The sequence below is a fragment of the Pelobates fuscus genome, chromosome 5 (genome assembly GCF_036172605.1).
Source record: "Pelobates fuscus isolate aPelFus1 chromosome 5, aPelFus1.pri, whole genome shotgun sequence".
Classification (NCBI taxonomy): domain Eukaryota; kingdom Metazoa; phylum Chordata; class Amphibia; order Anura; family Pelobatidae; genus Pelobates; species Pelobates fuscus.
Window position 1 is genome coordinate 71,915,397 of NC_086321.1, and position 21,114 is coordinate 71,936,510.

The window sequence follows — 21,114 nt, forward strand, 5'->3', positions numbered from 1 at the left end:
ACAAACCTAAAGCTGTCATAACGTTAGCCTGCAGGTCACAATTAATACACATGCACAAATTTTTAAATTTGTAGCATAGAAAGCCCAAACACCCTGTCATTCTGGTGTTTACCTTTGCTTGAAACTGGAGTGTTTTACTCTGTACTTCCAGTCTGCTAATTCCCACTTCCAAGAAAAATATACAGAAGTCTAAAGGAAAGACTACACATGTAAAATTGCAATTGAACCCTTTCCCCTCCCAACTTGCAGTGTCCATTCTTCATATACCCAAATATTGCCATCTTTTCGCAAATTGTACTGACTAAAGATTTACTAGGTAAAAAAAAAAAGTTTTCTGCAACTTTAAGAGCAACGTATGGTTATCTTTTTGGAGGCTTACGAATTTCCAACTCACATCAGATCGTACCTCAAATCTCTCCAGACCACAAACCATTCAACATCTATTGCTACAAACTATGTTCTGCATTTCTTAGTCTGAAATGAGACTGTTGTTCCTCTCCTTGTCACCCCTTGTTTCATTTCATTGGTGTATAAGATAAGTGGGGAGTTGCACTCTCTGCACCACATGATCTTTGCATGGGTTTCAATCTGTAGGGTATTCATAAGTCCTGTTAACCAAATTCACAATTCTTCTTGAGTTGCCTTTTTGGTTTGATTTTCAAGCCAGCTGCTTTTTTTTTTTTTTTTTTTACAGCTAATAGCGTGGCTTATTTTATTTTAACAAAGTTAATGTATCTGGTTTTGCTCTTCCAACCATTTTTACTTCACATGATGATGTGTCGGCAAACTTCTTTATATGAATATGTATTAATTTCTGTCTGAAAAGTTATCTTTCTCCTAACCTTCTCCTCTCACATCTTTATTATCTTGTGATTGCAGTTTGAAAACTCCTTTTATTATTATTATTTTTTTTTTTTGGTTCTGTAGATCCAATTGAAGAAGAAGATGCAGACGTGCTGTTTAGTTCAGTGCAGGAGATGCTGAAGGCAGCTGTCATGGCTAATGCAGAAATTGTTACGGAGACACTTCATCAGCTGTTGGATTCTGCCAAGGAGCTAATAAGGAAGCTATCTGGTTTAGTTCCAGATCGGTTATACCTCCCAGCACCACCGCTGTACTGTCCCCAGCCTACTTCTGTCAGTGAGGTAAGCTTGTTCACTTTATCAGGTTTCTCTTCTGATTGTCCAATCTGAGAGAACATGCTTACTTCAATAAACGGTTTCAACTTGATGATCTCATAAACAATGATATGATAAACCGTTTTTTTTTTTTTTTTATTGTAAGACGTACAAGATGAATACCGTGAAATGTTGCCCCCCTGATTTTGTTATTTTATTTTGGGATGTGGTAGCTCTGTGACTTGTGCCTAAAGCAGGCCTCAAATTGTATCAAATAGTAAATCACAAGTAATAAATCACATTTATTTTTATTTATTTAAAGTCTTTATTTTTGGATGACAGACACTTATCATGGCAGGTACAATGAGGCTTACGCAGAAGCCAAAAACTTAGTATGAGGTACATCATTGTTTATAAAGTACATACAGATTCTGGTGCCTGACTTTGTATAACAGTTTAACTTCCCAGTGCCATCCTTAAATTTTTCCTTTTACAATTCTGTATTTAAAAGTACAAAATGGTAGCATTCTATACAAAGCGTACATAGTTAAGGCATATGACCGGGTTCATATTCGAATCAATGAAGTTGAATCACCACATTTTTCATATTGAACAGATGTTGGTATTTGTTTCAATCGTTATTCTTCCGTAATGCCGTAATTCAGAAACCTTTTTAAGACTAGCTTTATTTATAGGAGAACAATGCAAAAACAAATAACAGCATGTTTGATTGATTGCTACCTCTTGTCCTTTTGGGTTTTACGCCCCACCTCCTATAGACGGTAAGCTCGTTTGAGCAGGGCCCTCTTCAACCTATTGTTCCTGTATGTTTTTGTAATTGTCTCATTTATTGTTAAATCTCCCCCTTTGATAATATTGTAAAACGCTACGGAATATGCTTGCGCTATATACATACCAGTAGTAATAATAATAACAGTAAAAGTACATGAAAGAAAAATTAAATGCATTCGACATGGTGTTCCTTACATTTCTTTCTTTTAACCCCTTAAGGACCAAACTTCTGGAATAAAAGGGAATCATGACATGTCACACATGTTATGTGTCCTTAAGGGGTTAAACTGAAAATTTTTCAAATCTTTGCAGGGTTAGTCCCCACAGCTCCCAGTTTACCTGTTCATTAACAGGACTGTACGTAGAGATATTGTGTTGTGAAATTTAGTTAACGCATTTAAAATGAACCATAGAATGTGACTGTAGATAAGAACCATTCGGCCCATCTAGTCCGCCCAATTTTCTAAATACTTTCATTAGTCCCTGGCCTTATCTTATAGTTAGGATAGCCTTATGCCTATCCCACGCATGCTTAAACCCCTTTACTGTGTTAACCTCTACCACTTCAGCTGGAAGGCTATTCCATGCATCCACTACCCTCTCAGTAAAGTAATACTTCCTGATATTATTTTTAAACCTTTGCCCCTCTAATTTAAGACTATGTCCTCTTGTTGTGGTAGTTTTTCTTCTTTTAAATATAGTCTCCTCCTTTACTGTGTTGATTCCCTTTATGTATTTAAATGTTTCTATCATATCCCCCCTGTCTCGTCTTTCCTCCAAGCTATACATGTTAAGATCCTTTAACCTTTCCTGGTAAATTTTATCCTGCAATCCACGAACCAGTTTAGTAGTAGTAATAATGGAGTTTATGTGTGGCAGTAGATGAGTTAACAGTGATGGCATAGATAGGGAATAGTAAATTTACAGTTACTGAACTCCGTGGACGGTGGAGTTCATGGGAGCCATCATTTCTAAGCGTTGTTTTTTTTTTTTACCCCTGAGAAATCTAGAATAGATCTTTATGGAGGTACACACTTTAAGTAGAGGCATATGTGCAAATTGGGAGCATTGTGTATGTGTGTTCACCTGTCTCCATGTCTTATCTACATTTATTCTGTACTGAACATGTTTATTGCTGATCCCGAGTGATAGGATGTGCTTCATAATCTCTGTGTGTTTTCAATCACAGCATAATACACAACTCCACAGAACATCTCACAACCTATTATTTAATATAGTACATGTTTTGCTGTGTTTCTATCTGTGTGATCTCCTAGTTATTTATATGTTGTTGTAGGAGGATCCCAGTGACTTTCTTCTGGAAGCCGAGAAGCGCAGTCGCCAGAAGCTGTCCGGTGTCCTCCAGCGAATTCTTATCCTGCTGCGTGCTGCTCGCTGCTCCCTACCAGCAGCACAATGGTACATCAAGCAGATAAAGCGAACACGGAAAATCATGCAGAAGGTACTAGGGACGTGAATTGCTTGTTTGTTTTTGTAGTCATACTATGTCCTTACTGGTAACCTGCTCCTAGCAAATTCATTCTTCTCATGTTCTCTCTTTAATAGTTGACATAACTTGATTGATAAAACTTGACAATAAATGTTTAGAATTTAAATAGACCCTCCACATGGAGGGTCATTTAAATGATTTCTATAAATAATCTCTTCTTAAATGCCCATTTCTTTCCTTCTCTCTAGATTAGAGCCAAAGCCTCATTTACACCTTTGAATCCGCTGCCAGAAACGCTCCTGAATTACTCTAATAGCTGCTCATCATTTTTTAAACCTGGGGCAACCAGCGACCTTGTTTCTTCTAGTGTTACAGGTGTGCTTGATGTTTGCTTTTTTCCATCACTGAAAAAAACTGCAATGCTTGTAGCACATTGTATTAATGTGGCATAGTATTAGAGCAGTTCTCTCTGGTATGTGTTCCTTTACTTTTTTTTTTCTTCACCGCTACTATTTTGCTTAAAGGGACACTATAGTCACCTGAACAACTTTAGCTTAATGAAGCAGTTTTGGTGTATAGAACATGCCCCTGCAGCCTCACTGCTCAATCCTCTGCCATTTAGGAGTTAAATCCCTTTGTTTATAAACCATAGTCACACCTCCCTGTCTGCACAGCCTTCCATAAACACTTCCTGTAAAGAGAGCCCTATTTAGGCTTTCTTTATTGCAAGTTCTGTTTAATTAATATTTTCTTATCCCCTGCTATGTTAATAGCTTGCTGGACCCTGCAAGAGCCTCCTGTATGTGATTAAAGTTCAATTTAGAGATTGAGATAATTATTTAAGGCAAATTACATCTGTTTGAAAGTGAAACCAGTTTTTTTTTTTTCATGCAGGCTCTGTCAATCATAGCCAGGGGAGGTGTGGCTAGGGCTGCATAAACAGAAACAAAGTGATTTAACTCCTAAATGACAGTGAATTGAGCAGTGAAATTGCAGGGGAATGATCTATACACTAAAACTGCTTTATTTAGCTAAAGTAATTTAGGTGACTACAGTGTTCCTTTAAATGCTAAAAATTTAAATACAATAAGTCATCTTAGTGGTCTATTCACCGCTCACACTCTCTAGGGCAGGACAGAAGTTTGCCACCTTGCTCACAGCATTAATGCCAGGGTTTTTACCTTGCAGGTAGCTTTCGAGAGCTTTGTGCATTATGCTGGATGCTTCATGTACGTGAGAGACTGTCTTACACCTGTAGACAATACCAGAAAGCAAGGGACAATGGCAAGCTGTTTAAGGTAAGAGGTTGCTAAAGGTATTGGACTGATCCTGGTGATGATGACGGTAATTGCTTCAATATCGTAGCTTTCGGTTGCTGATTGTGACCTTCTCAATAGTTTTTGAACTATATTTTAGATTTCCTTGTTTAAAACCTCACTTATATTAATGCGAGGGTCATATTGACCCTCGTAGGCTTTTGTTAACTATTTGCCCACTGGCTGCTCGTGCTACCAGCACACAAATAGTCAAAGCCATCATCAACTACGTTTAGCTGTTGAATGGGATGAGGCTATTTATTGGGGATTATGTGCCTGACAAATGGAATTAAATCATCTCATCTGGTATTTTCAATGTAAAGCACATCTATCGGTTTATAAATTCGAACTGATGACTATTGGCTTCTGATAAGCATTTAACTGTGGTTATTTAGTGCAATCGAACTGGTAGGTAGCTTATCGGGAACAGAAAAACTGCCAATAAAAGTGATCAACGAATTAAATCGAGACCTAAGTTGGATAATAAAACCATTAACAGCCTTGGATACAAAAATCGAACTTTAATTCTGGGTGTTGAGACTCTCTCTGACCTGCTTAGCATCTGTTCCCTGAGTTGGATGCAGTGAGGCTCTGTTTATTTTTTTGCATGCTCTTTTTTTGTTGCATATTGTTGTATGGTTACATTTGAAGATCTGAGTTTTTCAGTCCCACTAAACAATAGTCTTTCCTTGTCAGAGTTCAGATGAATGTGATCCGTGTGTAACGGAGCACTGTTTTGAGGCACTGGATTGGGCATGCCGAATGCTGCCTTTCACCCGAGTTACTAATTGTGAGGAGCTGATACAGGACATCATCCTGAGTCTGGTTAGCGAGCTGCCTCCGGTGAAGAAGGTAGGACACATGAACAGTGACATCAAAGCTTACACCCCACTGTCCATTCTATGGAAAAAAGGGAATGAACCATAAAAATTCCCTTCCATTACTAAATATTAATACAGAGTATTAGTCAAAGTTACAAAAATAAGAATAAAAATGAAATAAAAGAATAATGAATCAAATAATTTTGTAACCATATCCTTCATTTCTAGATAATCATATGGATGGATCACTAAAGCATATAGTGCCAATATTCATATTATTTGCATTCTGGCTCACATACTTCTAGATAACCCAGTCTGCTGATGACATGCAGTGGGCTAGCCGCCTAGTGAATGCATGGACATTAACCCCTTAAGGACACATGACATGTCTGACACGTCATGATTCCCTTTTATTCCAGAAGTTTGGTCCTTAAGGGGTTAAATATACAGCAACTTAAAGTAAGCTGTCACCCATGTCGTCTGACAGCATTTCTATGGGAGGATGTGTCCTTATTTAGAGCCCCTTAAAAATGTCATTTCAGTAAATGTCATCTGTATTTGGCGTATTTTTCAGCGGTAAATATTATCAGTCTTTTGTTAATGTTTTATGCACATATACCATTAATCTTTGCTAGACATGTTATCGTTTTTTTTTTTTTTTTTTAATTACATTATTTTTTTTGTAGGTGGCAGAAATCTTGGTGAAAGCCTTCCCCCATCCTGATGTTGTTCGTGTGCCATTAAGGGAGAAGTATCATTCTGTTCAGCAGCGTCTCAGGCACTCGGTGATTAAAGGTAACCTTTCTAAAGATTTTGTATTCCTGCATATTTTCATAGACCTCAGAACAATGCATCACATTCAAATCACTTTGTACATGGAACCTTACAAGGATGCTTTGCTCACAAGATTTAATGCAAAACAGATAAATGCTACCAAGAGAAAATGAACCTTTGTAATATGTATTCTACTTCTAGAAAACCTGCCTTTAAACTTCCTGTAGTCTTGAAAACTTAATATTAGTCCAATAAAAACTTTATTTTAGCTATTCCAGGGTAATATCCCTTTATGCTGCATCCATGGGCTATCTCAGACTTTCTGTGTGTGAGTACATCTGCTGATGATATGTACTTTGTTTGTAACAGGACCCGAAGGAGAAGAAATGATGTCTGTTATGATTCACAATGTGCAGAATGTGCATGTTAAAGCCCTCCGACGTGTGCAAAGAAACATTGGACCCATGGAGATGCACTTATGGGAGTGTGCTCTTGGAGAGACTTGTGATGAAGAAACGTTATGCTATGACAAATATTCTCTGGGTACCAGTCTAAGCAGGAGCACCTTGACTGATTTTGGAAGGTCCCAAGTTTATAGCGAATTGGACACGTTATCTGAAGCTTTGATGTCTAAAGACACAAATGAGAGGTAGCGCCAGGGCTAATTCTGTCTGCAAACCTTAGAAATTAATCCTGTGAAGAAAATATCATGCTATAGTTTGAAATATATATAATTTTATAAATAACAAACAAGATCCAGCGCACTTACTCGTTTGCTAAACAGTAATTTCAAGGCTTACAGAACGTAATAGTTTTATTTCAAAACACCTCACTTAGGCAAAAATAATGGGGGTTTAGTTACAATATATGATCATACATTGCATAAGACTGTCACAATGCCAATGTACCCCATTCTTGGCAGGTCCTACTCTTATTATAAACTGTGTCCTACATAAAGAAAATACATTTTAAATAAACTGGAATATTTAATTAAAAATTAAAGATTTTAGAAGTGATGCTATTCACATAAGCCTGAGCATATTATCTACATATTCTCTGTAGCTTTGTTTTTCATACAGTAGACGGCAAACCATCAGTTGGGTCAATATCTAGTATTGTATTCAATATTTCTCATAAAATTGACCTCTTCTAATGTTTTGTGGCACCCCATTAGACACTGTGGGATACTGCATTCTTGGTGTATAGGAATGTGTTGGCAACCAGTGCACTAACCATATCTGTAGTTATACTGATGGCATAAGGGTGTGTTTAGTTTAAGTGTGTGTGTGTGTGTATATGTGTATATATATGTGTGTGTGTGTGTGTGTGTGTGTGTATCTATATGTAGCTAGTCTATTGCTAACAATTAGAATAGCTCAATTTATTGGAATATTTGATTGTCATCACTCATAATTCCATTATATGTGCACTTTGAAATAAAGAATAGGGAACAAAAATCTATCTGTATAACTGTAAAGCCAGGGGTTTCCACCTTTATTTTTGCGGTTTTGTACAATCCCTTAAACTAACACCTGGTAATCCTGATGATAATTCTGCTGCCTATAATTTTATGGAATTTATAATTTGAATCAATATTAAAATGTATTTATTAAATTAATTATTTATTACAATTAGTTTAACAGATTCATGTTTTCCTCTGTGCAAATTTTTTTTTTGTTCTGTTTGTAGAACAGGTGAAGAATATGTGCATAATCTGAATGCAAGGACTTCAGTAAATGACCCTGCTGGTCAAAAGCCTGATGTATCAATTGAAAATCAACATGCCCTGCCCACCGTTGGTACCTGGGAGTTTGAGAGAGACGATGAAGAATACACCAGTTTTTTGGAAATATTCCTGAGTTACCTGCTGGAGAAAGATCTAGTGCATTACAACGAGCCCGGAATTCCCTTCCTGACCACGTTCTCCCATCATCTTCGAGAACAGGAACTGAATTCTCTTGTGTTTGATGTTCACACAACTCTGAAACGTAAACTGGGCAAAGCCAGGATCCAGAGTGTATTCCGAGCTGGTTCTTGTTACAACCTTAATTCTGATCCCTGCTGTGATTGCTCTCTTTTGATGGAGACATTACATCAAAGCCAAGTCCCAGCTGATTTGAATCCTAATGTAGCTTTGACTGTTGTCATCAAAAGGCCAGAGGTTTCCACTTACAAATCTCTTTTCAAAAGTAAAACTGGAAATGTGTCCAAAAGTGGACTTTTTGGTTTAAAAGATCAGAAAGCAAAGAAACAAAATGATGATGATGGCAATCTGTCTGCTAAGAAAAACCTGCTGTGTACACACGATCAGTACAAGTACAAGGTAATTCAGACCAGGAGCTGTTTGCCAAGTGAAGAGCTTGGGATTGAACTGCAGGCAAAGTTTAGCAATGAAGCAAAGCTGGTTGAGTGGATGGTCAGGTGGTCAGACAAGAGACTCTTCTGGACAGCAGGCAAAATGGAACCATGCCAGCCACAGAGCACAGCAATACGGGTCAAAACCTCGTCAGCTGCTATTCTTACATCAATCTGGCTTTTAGAAAAACCCTACATCGGAAGTGTACAAAGTGAAAACGCATGCAAGGTAAAGGTTCATTTGTAAGCCAGATGAATAATCCTAATAAATTTAGAGTGGTATTTTTAAATTTTATGTTTTGGGTTTTTTTTTGTTGTTGTTGTTGTTTTAACTGGCATTGCACATACTTTTTTTTTTTTTTTTTGCAATACACTTTTTTTTGTGTATGTGGAAATGTAACCTAAAGAACCGGAGGGCTTGATGCCATAGTGTGGGTGAAGTGGGCACCTGAATAGACTGCATAGACTTGCATTGTTCCTTGTTTGAGCTGACTCAATATCTCTGGTTGATGTTGGAATAATGGGCTACACAAGGCAGGGTACAATTCAAGTTTAATCAAGCTTTCACATCCCAAATACTGTAAGGGTTTCAATGCCAGAATGCCAAAATTAAAATCCAATTGAGTTTGAAATTTCATGCGAATGTTGCTAAACTGACAGCACAGCTGACTTAGATAATGTTTCCAATTCAGTGACTTTGGCCTTAAATTTGAAATTCACTTTGAACACTCACTTTAGTAAATAAGCTTTTGTATGTACTTATGATTATCCAAGAGTATTGCATCCTAGTTCATATAGCCTGTTAATCTAACCTTTATATATTGTGGATAAGGATTAGCAGTTCCCCATGAACAGTGCACAAACTACCTTTGTGCCATCAGCATCTGTCCCCATCGTATCACTGTCGCTGGCTTCTCTGTGATATGTTCTCCAGTATATATTCTATTCACGAAGAACCATAAAGGAGTTTAGCTAAAAAGATGTTGAGTCTTTGGTTATCCCTCTAGTTGAAAGAATACAATCCCCTTCCTGTGACCATCTCATTTCATTCTCCTTACAATAGATGCATGTCAGATTGATATTTTATATCTCATTTTTTTTTAAAATTAAAATGTCCCAATGTTTTGGCACGCTGTTTCCATTTTAACATGTTTCATCCCTTGCCAATTCATCCTGGCAGGTGGAGATAGTTAGTTAGTTTGCATTTGGTATAGATCTTTGTATAAACAATTACATAGTCTTTATGTGTGATAACTAACTGTGCCATTTCCTCCCCCTTTCAGCTTCCATTGAGGGAATACATTGTAGCTCCCGTTTCCCAGCCACAGATGAAGCATGTTTTGCAGAGAATGGGCAGAATGGATGCTGGCGATGCAGGATCAGAGAGTGGAACACTCACAGACATAACAGAACATACACAACCAGATGAAAACCTGTCTGCGTAAGTATAGTGCCAAGCTTGCAGACATTTTAGCCATCTTTTTAAGCAGCTATTCAAAATAACAAATCCATACTTTGCAAGTATCTCTAGGTCACATTATTTATTCTTTTCTTTCTTCCTTGCTTGGCTTCTGCCTTATCTTTCGCTGCTCTCTTCAGTCGTTTACTAAAGTAAAAAATGCCAGGAATTCAATGTGAATTTCAAATTTAAGTCCAATTTTGCGTTACTGGAAGCAAGGCGGAATTTTACGGTTCAGCTACCGTGGCCTTAAATTTAGAATTTTCAACAATTCTCACTTTAGTAAATAACCCTGTATACGTTTTTTTTGTTTGTTTTTTAGTCTTGTGGCACTTGCAAAAAATAGTGAATATTATAAAAAAATAGCTTCTAGTAGAACTATACCATGACAGTCTTTTTTTTTTAAATGTTTCAAATAATTTATTCTAGCAGTAATCTAGCTCTAGAAAACCCAGAAGCTGTGATTGTGGCTGCTCTTACGATGTATACGCTGATTTTATTTATTTTGTGTCTTGCAGAGGAGATTATTCTGTGTCCATCAAAGAAATGACTGCAGATTATTCTGCTATACCACAAGCTATTGCTGATCCCAGCGAGAAAGTAAATGTTAAAATCAGATCAGACACAGAAGGTTTGTTTATGTTTTAATGTAATTATTGTAGTATTAAATTATCATATATCTGTGCTACAGTAGGGCTGGGCAAATGGTATATCCCCATATATTGTAGAACTGCAATATATTATTATTATTATTAAATATGTTTGTCTGGTGGGTTCAAAGGGCACCTGTTGATGCACAATGTAGGTCGGAAGACTAAAGGCCATCCACCGATGTTTGATGTTATTAAGTATGTTTGTTTTTGTTTGTTTTTTTTCTCCTTAAATCATTTTGGCCCACCAGTAAACAAGAGGGAGTCTCATGAGAAACTAGAAGTGGTAATGTAACAGGTGTAGAGGGTAGGGAGAGAAGAGAGCTACTAAAAAAGAGAAAACGTGCAATGAAGGATATGGGGAGGCACTGAAAAAGAGGGGGTACTTAACAGGAATGGGAGAAACTGAAGTGGGGTACAATGAAAGGAGCACTGAAAAAAGGCAGGTTCTGAAAATGGGGAAGACATTTGATAGGGAGAGAAGAGGTTTACTGATAAACAAGGTGGACCTGGAGGGAAGAACATGGGGAGAGATGGCTTGGATGAGAAGAGTCACATCAGCAAGATAAAAGAAAAAAAGTGATTGTCTTGCTAATGGTAAAAGTGATATGGAATGAAGAAATGTGAGCATATAAACCCCACCAACACCACCACACATTCTCACATAAATACACTGCTTTCACTTACTGACACCATATAAATATACCCCTGAATTCACATACAGACTTTTCCTACATATGCACCTATGAGTTTATATAGACTTACACTTCATATATGCAGATGCACACGCAACACAAATACACTCCTGCATTTACACTCCGTACTTCAAAACGAGAGAAATCTCAATGTATCTTTCCTGGTAAAATATTTTATAAATAAATAAATACATGTGGTGTATATGGGAAAAAAAAAAAAGAAGCTGTTTCCATGCGTGCATTTTGAGATGGTGCGTAATAGCTTAGGACTTGAAATGTTAAACCTTTTTCTAAACTGCACACTAAAAGTTAAAGCAGAGCAAGTTTTATATATATCATTTTTTTTTTAATAGTCTTCTTTTTAAAAATTGCCACTGTAAAATTGTTCTCTCCTGTAAGTCCTGTAAGGTCATAATTGTCTTTCTCCTTTTATTAATGTTACACAGGATTAAAATCACATTAGAATGCTGATATCATCATAAAAAAATGATGTTTCAAAGTCCCTCATAGCAACAGAACTTTGACTGCCATTTTGAAAGTTCTTTCAAAACTGAAAATAACTAATATAGGCTATTATTGTCAGCACGTTATGAGTGCTTCTTTACACCTTGTCTCCTTTACACTTATTTATTAATAGAAAAGGTCTTGTTGATCTATTGTCTTTACAGATGACCAGGAAGATCAGCTGAACACCGAAATAATTCCCAGCATCTCCGTCAGTATAAGATCTTTATCTCAGCGGATATCGGTAAGCCCCGATTGTTACCATTTTACACTGTACGACAGAGCCTGTTAGTAGAATGTGTGTATGTGCAGTTGTCTCTCAGCATACGGTTTTATTATTTCTTTATGATCTGTTCAAGTTAGTCTAAAGGAAGATCTCACATAATTGCATGCTTACATCAGAAGGCAACAGCTGGAGGCTCAATGAGTACTGACCAGCGCACACTTTAGCGCAGTGCTCTCCACAGGGATCAGACTTAACCCAAAGTCTACTAACAAATGCCACCGAAGAGTGTTAAACAGCATGCCAAGGAGACAGGAGTCTGATAACATGTGATTGTAATTTATTGAAAATTGTTAAAATACTCACCATTGAAGGGTTTCAGTTCACTCCTGGCACCGTAATCACTGTAGCAGGCTGTAGGGGTTATGGTACTTGGAGTATTCCTTTAAATGACAAATGGTTAGAACTTTCCGAAACTTTACCTATTTTCTACCACAAGATGGGAGTGTTGGGCTATTTGCTCTTATAGCCACATGTCTAATCTGTGTTGGTGGTGTCAAATCTGTTTTGATCCAAGGTACACTTTAAAGAAATGAGGCACACCTACTGTTTTTGTTTTTTTTATTTATATTTTACCCTAATCCTAGAGTTATAAAAGTCACGTTTACATGCAGTCATACTAGAGAAGCTCTATATGCACAGATTTATATGAACTTTTATTTCTAACCAATTGCATCGCTTAGGTCAGCTTGTTTGTGGCACATTTCTGGCTGGCCTTCAACACACCAATGTGACACCGCATGCTGGTTGAAAACCTTTGCGCTATGTTATCGCCGTTCATTGCAGCCTAACGTAAAGGCTAAAGTGTGCTTTATCTATGCAGATCCTATCAAAATCAATATGTCAAAATGAAACACTCTGCAATAGAAATGTAAATCTATGCGTGTTCAGATGTAGATTGCTAGTGCATGCGCTAGTAGTTTATGGAGCTACACTCTAGGTCCTCACCAGAGGAAATGATTAATGGAGATAGAAACTCCATTTTCAGTGTCTGTCACATTCAACTTCATCAGAAAACCTGACCGTAGTTAGACAGTCAAGCTGTAGACACAAGTTAGCAGTGAACTAGGTAAGAGCAGCAACCCCTAAGAAGAAATGCTAATATACAGGGGGGATATGATAGAAACATTTAAATACATAAAGGGAATCAACACAGTAAAGGAGGAGACTATATTTAAAAGAAGAAAAACTACCACAACCAGAGGACATAGTCTTAAATTAGAGGGGCAAAGGTTTAAAAATATCAGGAAGTATTACTTTACTGAGAGGGTAGTGGATGCATGGAATAGCCTTCCAGCTGAAGTGGTAGAGGTTAACACAGTGAAGGAGTTTAAGCATGCGTGGGATAGGCATAAGGCTATCCTAACTATAAGATAATGCCAGGGACTAATGAAAGTAATTAGAAAATTGGGCAGACTAGATGGGCCGAATGGTTCTTATCTGCCGTCACATTCTATGTTAAAGAATTATTCTTGTAGTTCAATTCCTGATAATACATCGTCCTTTACTTCTGTATTGCAGCCTGGTGTATATATATATATATATATATATATATATATATATAATTTTAATCAAAGAGGATTATTATTCAATACATACACAAAATGAAGCCCTGTGCTCAAACTACCACCACTGCTGGGCGGAAGCCATTGCAATAGTACACGTACATAGAATAAAACCCCCCAAAAAGTTACTTGTGCACTATCCCAAATTTCATTATAGATTTTTACCTTTTAGCTGACGACAGCAAGATGAATTGTTGGTTTTGCCTTGATAAGGCACGTGAGCTTCCACTTTAGTGGCCATTGAAATACTAAAAGATGTCCAGTTATTTAAATGTGCGCAAGTAACTTGTTTTGGATGGGGGTATTATCATTCGATACATGTCTGTGGATGTTAAATTGAGTTGGATCTTCTTTTTACTGTGTAGAAACAGGCCACCAAATCTTCTCCAAACACACCAGATCCTGGAGAAGCAGAGATTCTGGAAACAGCCATTGTTGACAAGTGAGTAAAATAATTTTTCTACGGTGATCAATATTTTAATATTAAGACCGTGATTATTTGGTTATTCACACATCCTTAAAATGCCTTGTGTCCAATGTAGTGTCAAGATTTCTTAATCATTGAACATATACATTTTTGCAAAAATGACCATTTATTTCCAAAATAAAGTACACGTCAATGCTGTTTGTAGAACTTGTCATCTGCCCCAAACACAACTACAATTCCCAAGATTCTTTCACAAATGATGTGTGGCAGACATTTTGGGTATTTATTAATACTACAGTTGGAGTGCATGACTATGTGCTTATTCTCTAAACATGTACCACTTGGAGCAAAGGACAAAGCGGGATAAAGTCATGGAAACTCTGTCAACAAAGGGTTGATATATTTTGATGAAAAACGTAAGCAAGAACAAAAGAATGTGGCATAAGTGTTTGAGGAATTTGATAGACAGTCGCAAGAAATACATTTTTTTTCTTAATACAGAAAGAGTTGTAGATACATGGAATAGACCACGAGTAGAGGGATATAAAGTTTAATATAGTGGAATAGGACTTTCAATGAAGCATAGACACTGTCCAAGTAGGAAACTGCATCAAGAATCAGACATGTGTGAGCCAGGAATGGCACACTGGATTGGCTATTTGGCTTTTTTCTACTTTAAAGGGACTCTATAGTCACCATATAAAAGCAAGAAAGACAGGTCCCCCAGCCTTCCTTCTTGCTTTTATATGAACTTTCATTAATTAAAAAAAAAATTCGGTGTTTTTATATTAAAAACTTACCTCCGTTCCAGCGCCGAGCTCCCCGCTAGGCCGCGCCCCCTTTTTCGTCAAAATGACGAAATCGCGGGGCCCAATGGGACGGCTTCGCGCTGGACCAATCGCGTTCTTCATAGAGCGGCATTGAATGCCGCCCTATGAAGAACCTGAGCGCTTTAGGAATGCGCGTTCGCGAGCTGAGCTGTCTGACTGACAGCTCAGCTCGCTTTCTAAAATTATCAATAAGGGGGGGGACCTACTGTCCCCCCCCGGCCCCCACCCCTGTGCGGCGGGTGGGGGCCCTAAAATTATCAATGAGGGGGAGGACCTACTGCCCCCCCCGGCCCCCACCCCTGAGCGTCGGGTGGGGGCCCTAAAATTATCAATAAGGGGGGGGGACCTACTGTCCCCCCCCGGCCCCCACCCCTGAGCGGCGGGTGGGGGCCCTACAATTATCAATGAGGGGGGGGACCTACTGTCCCCCCCCCGGGCCCACCCCTGTGCGGCGGGTGGGGGCCCTAAAATTATCAATGTGGGGGGGGGACCTACTGTCCCCCCCCCCGGCCCCCACCCCTGAGCGGCGGGTGGGGGCCCTAAAATGACCAATAAGGGGGGGGGACCTATTGTCCCCCCCCCGGCCCCCACCCCTGTGCGGCGGGTGGGGGCCCTAAAATTATCAATAAGGGGGGGGACCTATTGTCCCCCCCGGCCCCCACCCCTGAGCGGTGGGTGGGGGCCCTAAATACAAAGGGGGGGGGGGACCCTAGTTAACCCTCCCCCCCCCCCCCAAAAAAAAAAATATCTCCCTACCTACCCCCCTCACCCTAAAAATAATGAGGGGGGACCATTAACTAAAAACCTGTAAAAAAGAAAAAATGAGATAAAATCAACTTACCATTCGATGTTTTCTTTCTTCTAAAATCTTCTTTCTTCAGCCCCAAAAAAGGCCAAATAAAAATCCATAATAACCGACGCAATTAAAAAAAAAAAAAAACGAGCGCAAAAAATAATAATCCATCTTCACCCATGGAGGGCTCCGCGCAGACTGAGCTCCGCAGGGTGGGGAAGGCTTATAAAGCCTTGCCCCGCCCTGCAATTAGGCTAAGAACACTCTGATTGGTGGGTTTGAGCCAATCAGAGTGCTCTTTGTCATTTTACAAGCGTGGGAAAGTTCTTTGGAATTTTCCCACGCTTGTAAAATGACACAGAGCACTGTGATTGGATGGATTTCAAGCCATCCAATCACAGTGCTCTGTGTCATTTTACAAGCGTGGGAAAGTTCTTTGGAATTTTCCCACGCTTGTAAAATGACACAGAGCACTGTGATTGGATGGATTTCAAGCCATCCAATCACAGTGCTCTGTGTCATTTTACAAGCGTGGGAAAGTTCTTTGGAATTTCCCCACGCTTGTAAAATGACACAGAGCACTGTGATTGGATGGGTTTCAAGCCATCCAATCACAGTGCTCTGTGTCATTTTACAAGCGTGGGAAAATTCCAAAGAACTTTCCCACGCTTGTAAAATGACAAAGAGCACTCTGATTGGTTTAAACCCACCAATCAGAGTGTTCTTAGCCTAATTGCAGGGCGGGGCAAGGCTTTATAAGCCTTCCCCACCCTGCGGAGCTCAGTCTGCGCGGAGCCCTCCATGGGTGAAGATGGATTATTTTTTTTGCGCTCGTTTTTTTTTTTTTTTTTTTTTTTTTTAATTGCGTCGGTTATTATGGATTTTTATTTGCCCTTTTTTGGGCTGAAGAAAGAAGATTTTAGAAGAAAGAAAACATCGAATGGTAAGTTTTTTTTATCTCTTTTTTTTTTTTTTTACAGGTTTTTAGTTAATGTTCCCCCCCTCATTATTTTTAGGGTGAGGGGGGTAGGTAGGGAGATAATATTTTTTTTGGGGGGGGGGAGGGTTAACTAGGGTCCCCCCCCTTTGTATTTAGGGCCCCCACCCACCGCTCAGGGGTGGGGGCCGGGGGGGGACAATAGGTCCCCCCCTTATTGATAATTTTAGGGCCCCCACCCGCCGCACAGGGGTGGGGGCCGGGGGGGGGGACAGTAGGTCCCCCCCTTATTGATAATTTTAGGGCCCCCACCCACCGCACAGGGGTGGGGGCCGGGGGGGGACAATAGGTCCCCCCCTTATTGATAATTTTAGGGCCCCCACCCGCCGCACAGGGGTGGGGGCCGTGGGGGGGACAATAGGTCCCCCCCTTATTGATAATTTTAGGGCCCCCACCCGCCGCACAGGGGTGGGGGCCGGGGGGGGACAATAGGTCCCCCCCTTATTGATAATTTTAGGGCCCCCACCCGCCGCACAGGGGTGGGGGCCGGGGGGGGACAGTAGGCCCCCCCCCTTATCGATAATTTTAGGGCCCCCACCCGCCGCACAGTGGTGGGGGCCGGGGGGGGACAGTAGGTCCCCCCCTTATCGATAATTTTAGGGCCCCCACCCGCCGCACAGGGGTGGGGGCCGGGGGGGGACAGTAGGCCCCCCCCCTTATCGATAATTTTAGGGCCCCCACCCACCGCTCAGGGGTGGGGGCCGGGGGGGGGGGGGGACAGTAGGTCCCCCCCCTTATTGATAATTTTAGGGCCCCCACCCGCCGCACAGCGGTGGGGGCCGGGGGGGGGAAGGAGAGTAGGTCTCCCCCCCCCCTTCAACCACTATTGTGGACAGTAAGCGTCCCTGTGGGTTCGGGCTTCAGCTGTCAGCTGAAGCTGAAGCTGTCAGCTGAAGCCACGCCCACAGCAGTGCTGACAGGCTATCAGCACACAAAGCGCGTTCACAGTGCTTTGTGTGCTGATAGCCCGTCTGATGCATTCACCCAGAATGCATCGGACGAGAGGCCTTTTTAGGGCCTCTGAACTCGGAAGTCCCTCTGGTGGCCGTCTGATTGACTGCAACAAGAGGTGTTCCAAGCTTCCAATGTAAACACTGCATTTTCTCAGAAAATACAGTGCTTACAAGAAAAAGGCTCCGGGTAGCTGTAGCACTCACCTGAACAACCTCATTAAGCTGAAGTTGTTCAGGTGACTATAGTGTCCCTTTAATACATCGTTTTCAGCTCTTTTCCATTCCTTTGCATGCACATGTCTGTATTTGCACACATGCATTCTACTGCAGTTATTTTCCTCTGTCGTCTCAGGTTTATATTCTGAAGCTGACGACATAGAGAAAAGTTGTTGTTTTTTTTGTTTTGTTTTTTTATAGTATTTTTATAGTTTGCTTCCCTGTCATCCCCCCACCCCCAAATGTTGGAATATCCGGTTTTAATTCCATTTGTAGTATTACACACTAGAGTATATACCGTTTGGCTGTAGGTCTACCGGTTACCTTAAACAAATAAATTCCTCTCCACGCCTTAACATGCTGCAAGCAATTATTACCCTGGAGACCAAACCTAAACAATCAGTGGCTGTGAGCTGAGTGTCTGGCTTTCGTTATGTGCCCTTTGTTAATGGTAGATTTACTGCAGAATCTGGTTCCATTATAAGTGAAGATCACAGATTGAAGTGGGCTACTGGTCCAGATGCACACTGAGAGCATCAAGGTAAACCATGTCATATTATTTAAGGAGAGGGACCACCAGAAATCAGTGTCTGCATTCTTTGAAACCTGTGAACAAATTAAGGGCTAACTTACAAGGCATAAAACCAGAACACCTGATAATATATTTTACAGTATGACGTCGCCATGGGGAACATTGTGAAAACTACAAACTACTATTAATGCAGTGCTAGCAAAGTTTGCAGACTTAGAGCCTAATATGGGAAGGAACAGGGTGATTGCAGAGTACCCTGTGTGTTTGTTTGTTGACACGATCATTTACATGTAAATGTTTATTGTATATTATGTATTGTAAGATATGTGCATTTAGGTGTGTGGCCCAGTACACTGCCTTTTTTAATATCTTTCATATACTGTGTATTTCTACATATACTTTCTTCATATACTGTGTATTTCTAGAAAATATTTAGTAGTCGCATGGTACACATTTGATTCCTACTTTTGCCTATTTTTATTCTATTACATTATTTTAGTTCAGTGAATCATACTTAAAGTTCCATGCCTAGCAGGTTTCACTGGGCACGGATATAACTGTGTACCAGTGTGTTGTATATTTCCTTTCCCGTCTACCTTTTTGAGGTCAGCAAGCTTGACTCTTGACATGCAAGCACAACATGCGATGGTCATTCATTGTGGGGTTATTTTTGCAGAACATTTATACCAATTGGCTACAGTAGTTATTCTGAGTCCCTGTGGTATACCGACTGAAAACCAATATTAACAGATTTCACTTTCAAAATAATTAAAGGGACACTCCAGGCACCCAGACCACTTTTGCCCATTGGAGACAGTCACTAGAGGGACTTCTGGGTTCTTAAAACCCGAAAAGTGTTTTAAACGACGCTGGATGTCCTCACGCTATGCATGAGGACCTCCAGCATCGCTAGAATCCCAGTAGGAAATCACTGAATAATGCTTTCCTATGGGGATGTCTAATGCATGCGCACGCAGATATTGCCACGCAGCGCATTAGGTCACCCCCGCCGGCTGACGTCAGCGGGGGAGGAACGTGGGCGAAGCCTGACCCTGGGACATCTGTGTGGTAAGTCACTGAAGGGGTTTTTACCCCTCCAGCAACATTGGGGGGGGGGGTGAGACGGTCACTACAGGATCCTGCAGTGCCAGGAAAATGGATATGTTTACCTGGCACTGAAGAGTCCCTTTAACTAGAACCCTCCATGTTCACTGCACCTGAAATAAGTGTTCTCATAATGTATGTAGCTTTGTATACACTTCACTCCCTCTATATGAGTAGTTCCCCAACTCACAAATGCCGTGAAATTATGGTTTGCTCATGTGAAATATCTTTCCTAAACAATTTCACTTTCTCTAAAACCTTTTGGATCGGAGTATGAAATGAATGTTTCCTTATTCAATACATTAGGAATGTTGACCCAGACATCGTTGATTGTGACATGCCTTCTGTGCTCCAGCCTGCATCCAATACAGCAAACGTCATGCCCAGTGGCACCACCAGCACCGGAGCCCAGGATTCTCATGGAGAGCCGAGCACTCAACCCGTGAACACCTCTGAAGCTGTTAGACAGTTATTCCAAGATGAAATGTTTCGGCTCCTGCAGGTAGCAATGTCAGATACATATGCTGATGTGTTTTTGTGTGTGCAGAAACACATTCATTTTCCATTATACAATCTTCATCATTATGTGTCTCCTATATTTATGTGTCTCCTATATTACATGAGCTTTTTGGTATATATATCCTAGTGCTACATGAGATTAGTGGCAGATATCTTCACAGGCGGCAGCTATTTCGACTGCCGTCAGTTGAATGGCAGCAGGTATGACCTGGGAGTGTAACACCCATTAATCCCATTCAGATTGGTGCTAGTATGCCATATTCTGTTTGAGATCAGGGCCCCTAAACTGCATAGAAGTGATCTGTGCATCAGTACCCATTCATTACAGGAAATAATTGCATGGATGGCATCAATATCCATGCAGAGCGTATTCTAAAAATTCACCTACTTGTTAAAACAACACGCAGACCTAATATAAATATTTTATAAAATGCTTACAACATTGAGCAGACAAATAATGGTAAAATCACTTTTATTTTAGAAAGAGAAGCCGAGCGTTGTGTTTGAATCCACTTCCACGGGGTCTCTTTAAAGTATTTTTTTTTTGCCATCTTTACTCTTAAGCTGAAAATACAGCTCTCTTTACATGACTTGGGATTCAAGCTTAGAACTGCGCCCATTCTTCTGCACATCGTCTAGAAGAATGAAAACAACCAGGCAAATAGCTAACCCAGTAAATGTATCTCCTCTATGAGGTCTTGGGACTTTTACACAAGAATGCAGAGTGTTTTACTTTGCAGTGTCTCTTTCCGTCTGTGTGTATATCGCGTGCATGGTTTAATTTCTTCCTCTGAAATAGTCTACAGGATGAACAATTATACTGAACAGTATGTCATTCATAAAAGAACAAAACTTATTGGCCCAAGCTCCATTATCACTTTGCATTACTGCAAAGTGATTGGTAGTTAGAGCACCTTAAGCCCACTCTCTATTTCTGAGAATGGCTTATAGCAGCAGCGAT

At 40.2% G+C, this 21,114-nt stretch overlaps 1 protein-coding gene across 1 annotated transcript in view; it reads left to right on the forward strand.

Moving 5' to 3' along the window:
* Positions 1 to 21,114, forward strand: part of CPLANE1 (ciliogenesis and planar polarity effector complex subunit 1) — a 79,460-nt gene that overhangs the window by 29,253 nt on the left and 29,093 nt on the right. The window contains exons 18-30 of the mRNA XM_063453979.1: positions 928 to 1,145; positions 3,208 to 3,372; positions 3,609 to 3,735; positions 4,549 to 4,658; positions 5,373 to 5,528; positions 6,184 to 6,292; positions 6,641 to 6,920; positions 7,961 to 8,855; positions 9,910 to 10,067; positions 10,604 to 10,716; positions 12,099 to 12,178; positions 14,148 to 14,224; positions 19,941 to 20,136. Coding sequence (XP_063310049.1) covers positions 928 to 1,145; positions 3,208 to 3,372; positions 3,609 to 3,735; positions 4,549 to 4,658; positions 5,373 to 5,528; positions 6,184 to 6,292; positions 6,641 to 6,920; positions 7,961 to 8,855; positions 9,910 to 10,067; positions 10,604 to 10,716; positions 12,099 to 12,178; positions 14,148 to 14,224; positions 19,941 to 20,136 — 2,684 coding nt within the window. The remainder of the gene's footprint in view (positions 1 to 927; positions 1,146 to 3,207; positions 3,373 to 3,608; positions 3,736 to 4,548; positions 4,659 to 5,372; positions 5,529 to 6,183; positions 6,293 to 6,640; positions 6,921 to 7,960; positions 8,856 to 9,909; positions 10,068 to 10,603; positions 10,717 to 12,098; positions 12,179 to 14,147; positions 14,225 to 19,940; positions 20,137 to 21,114) is intronic.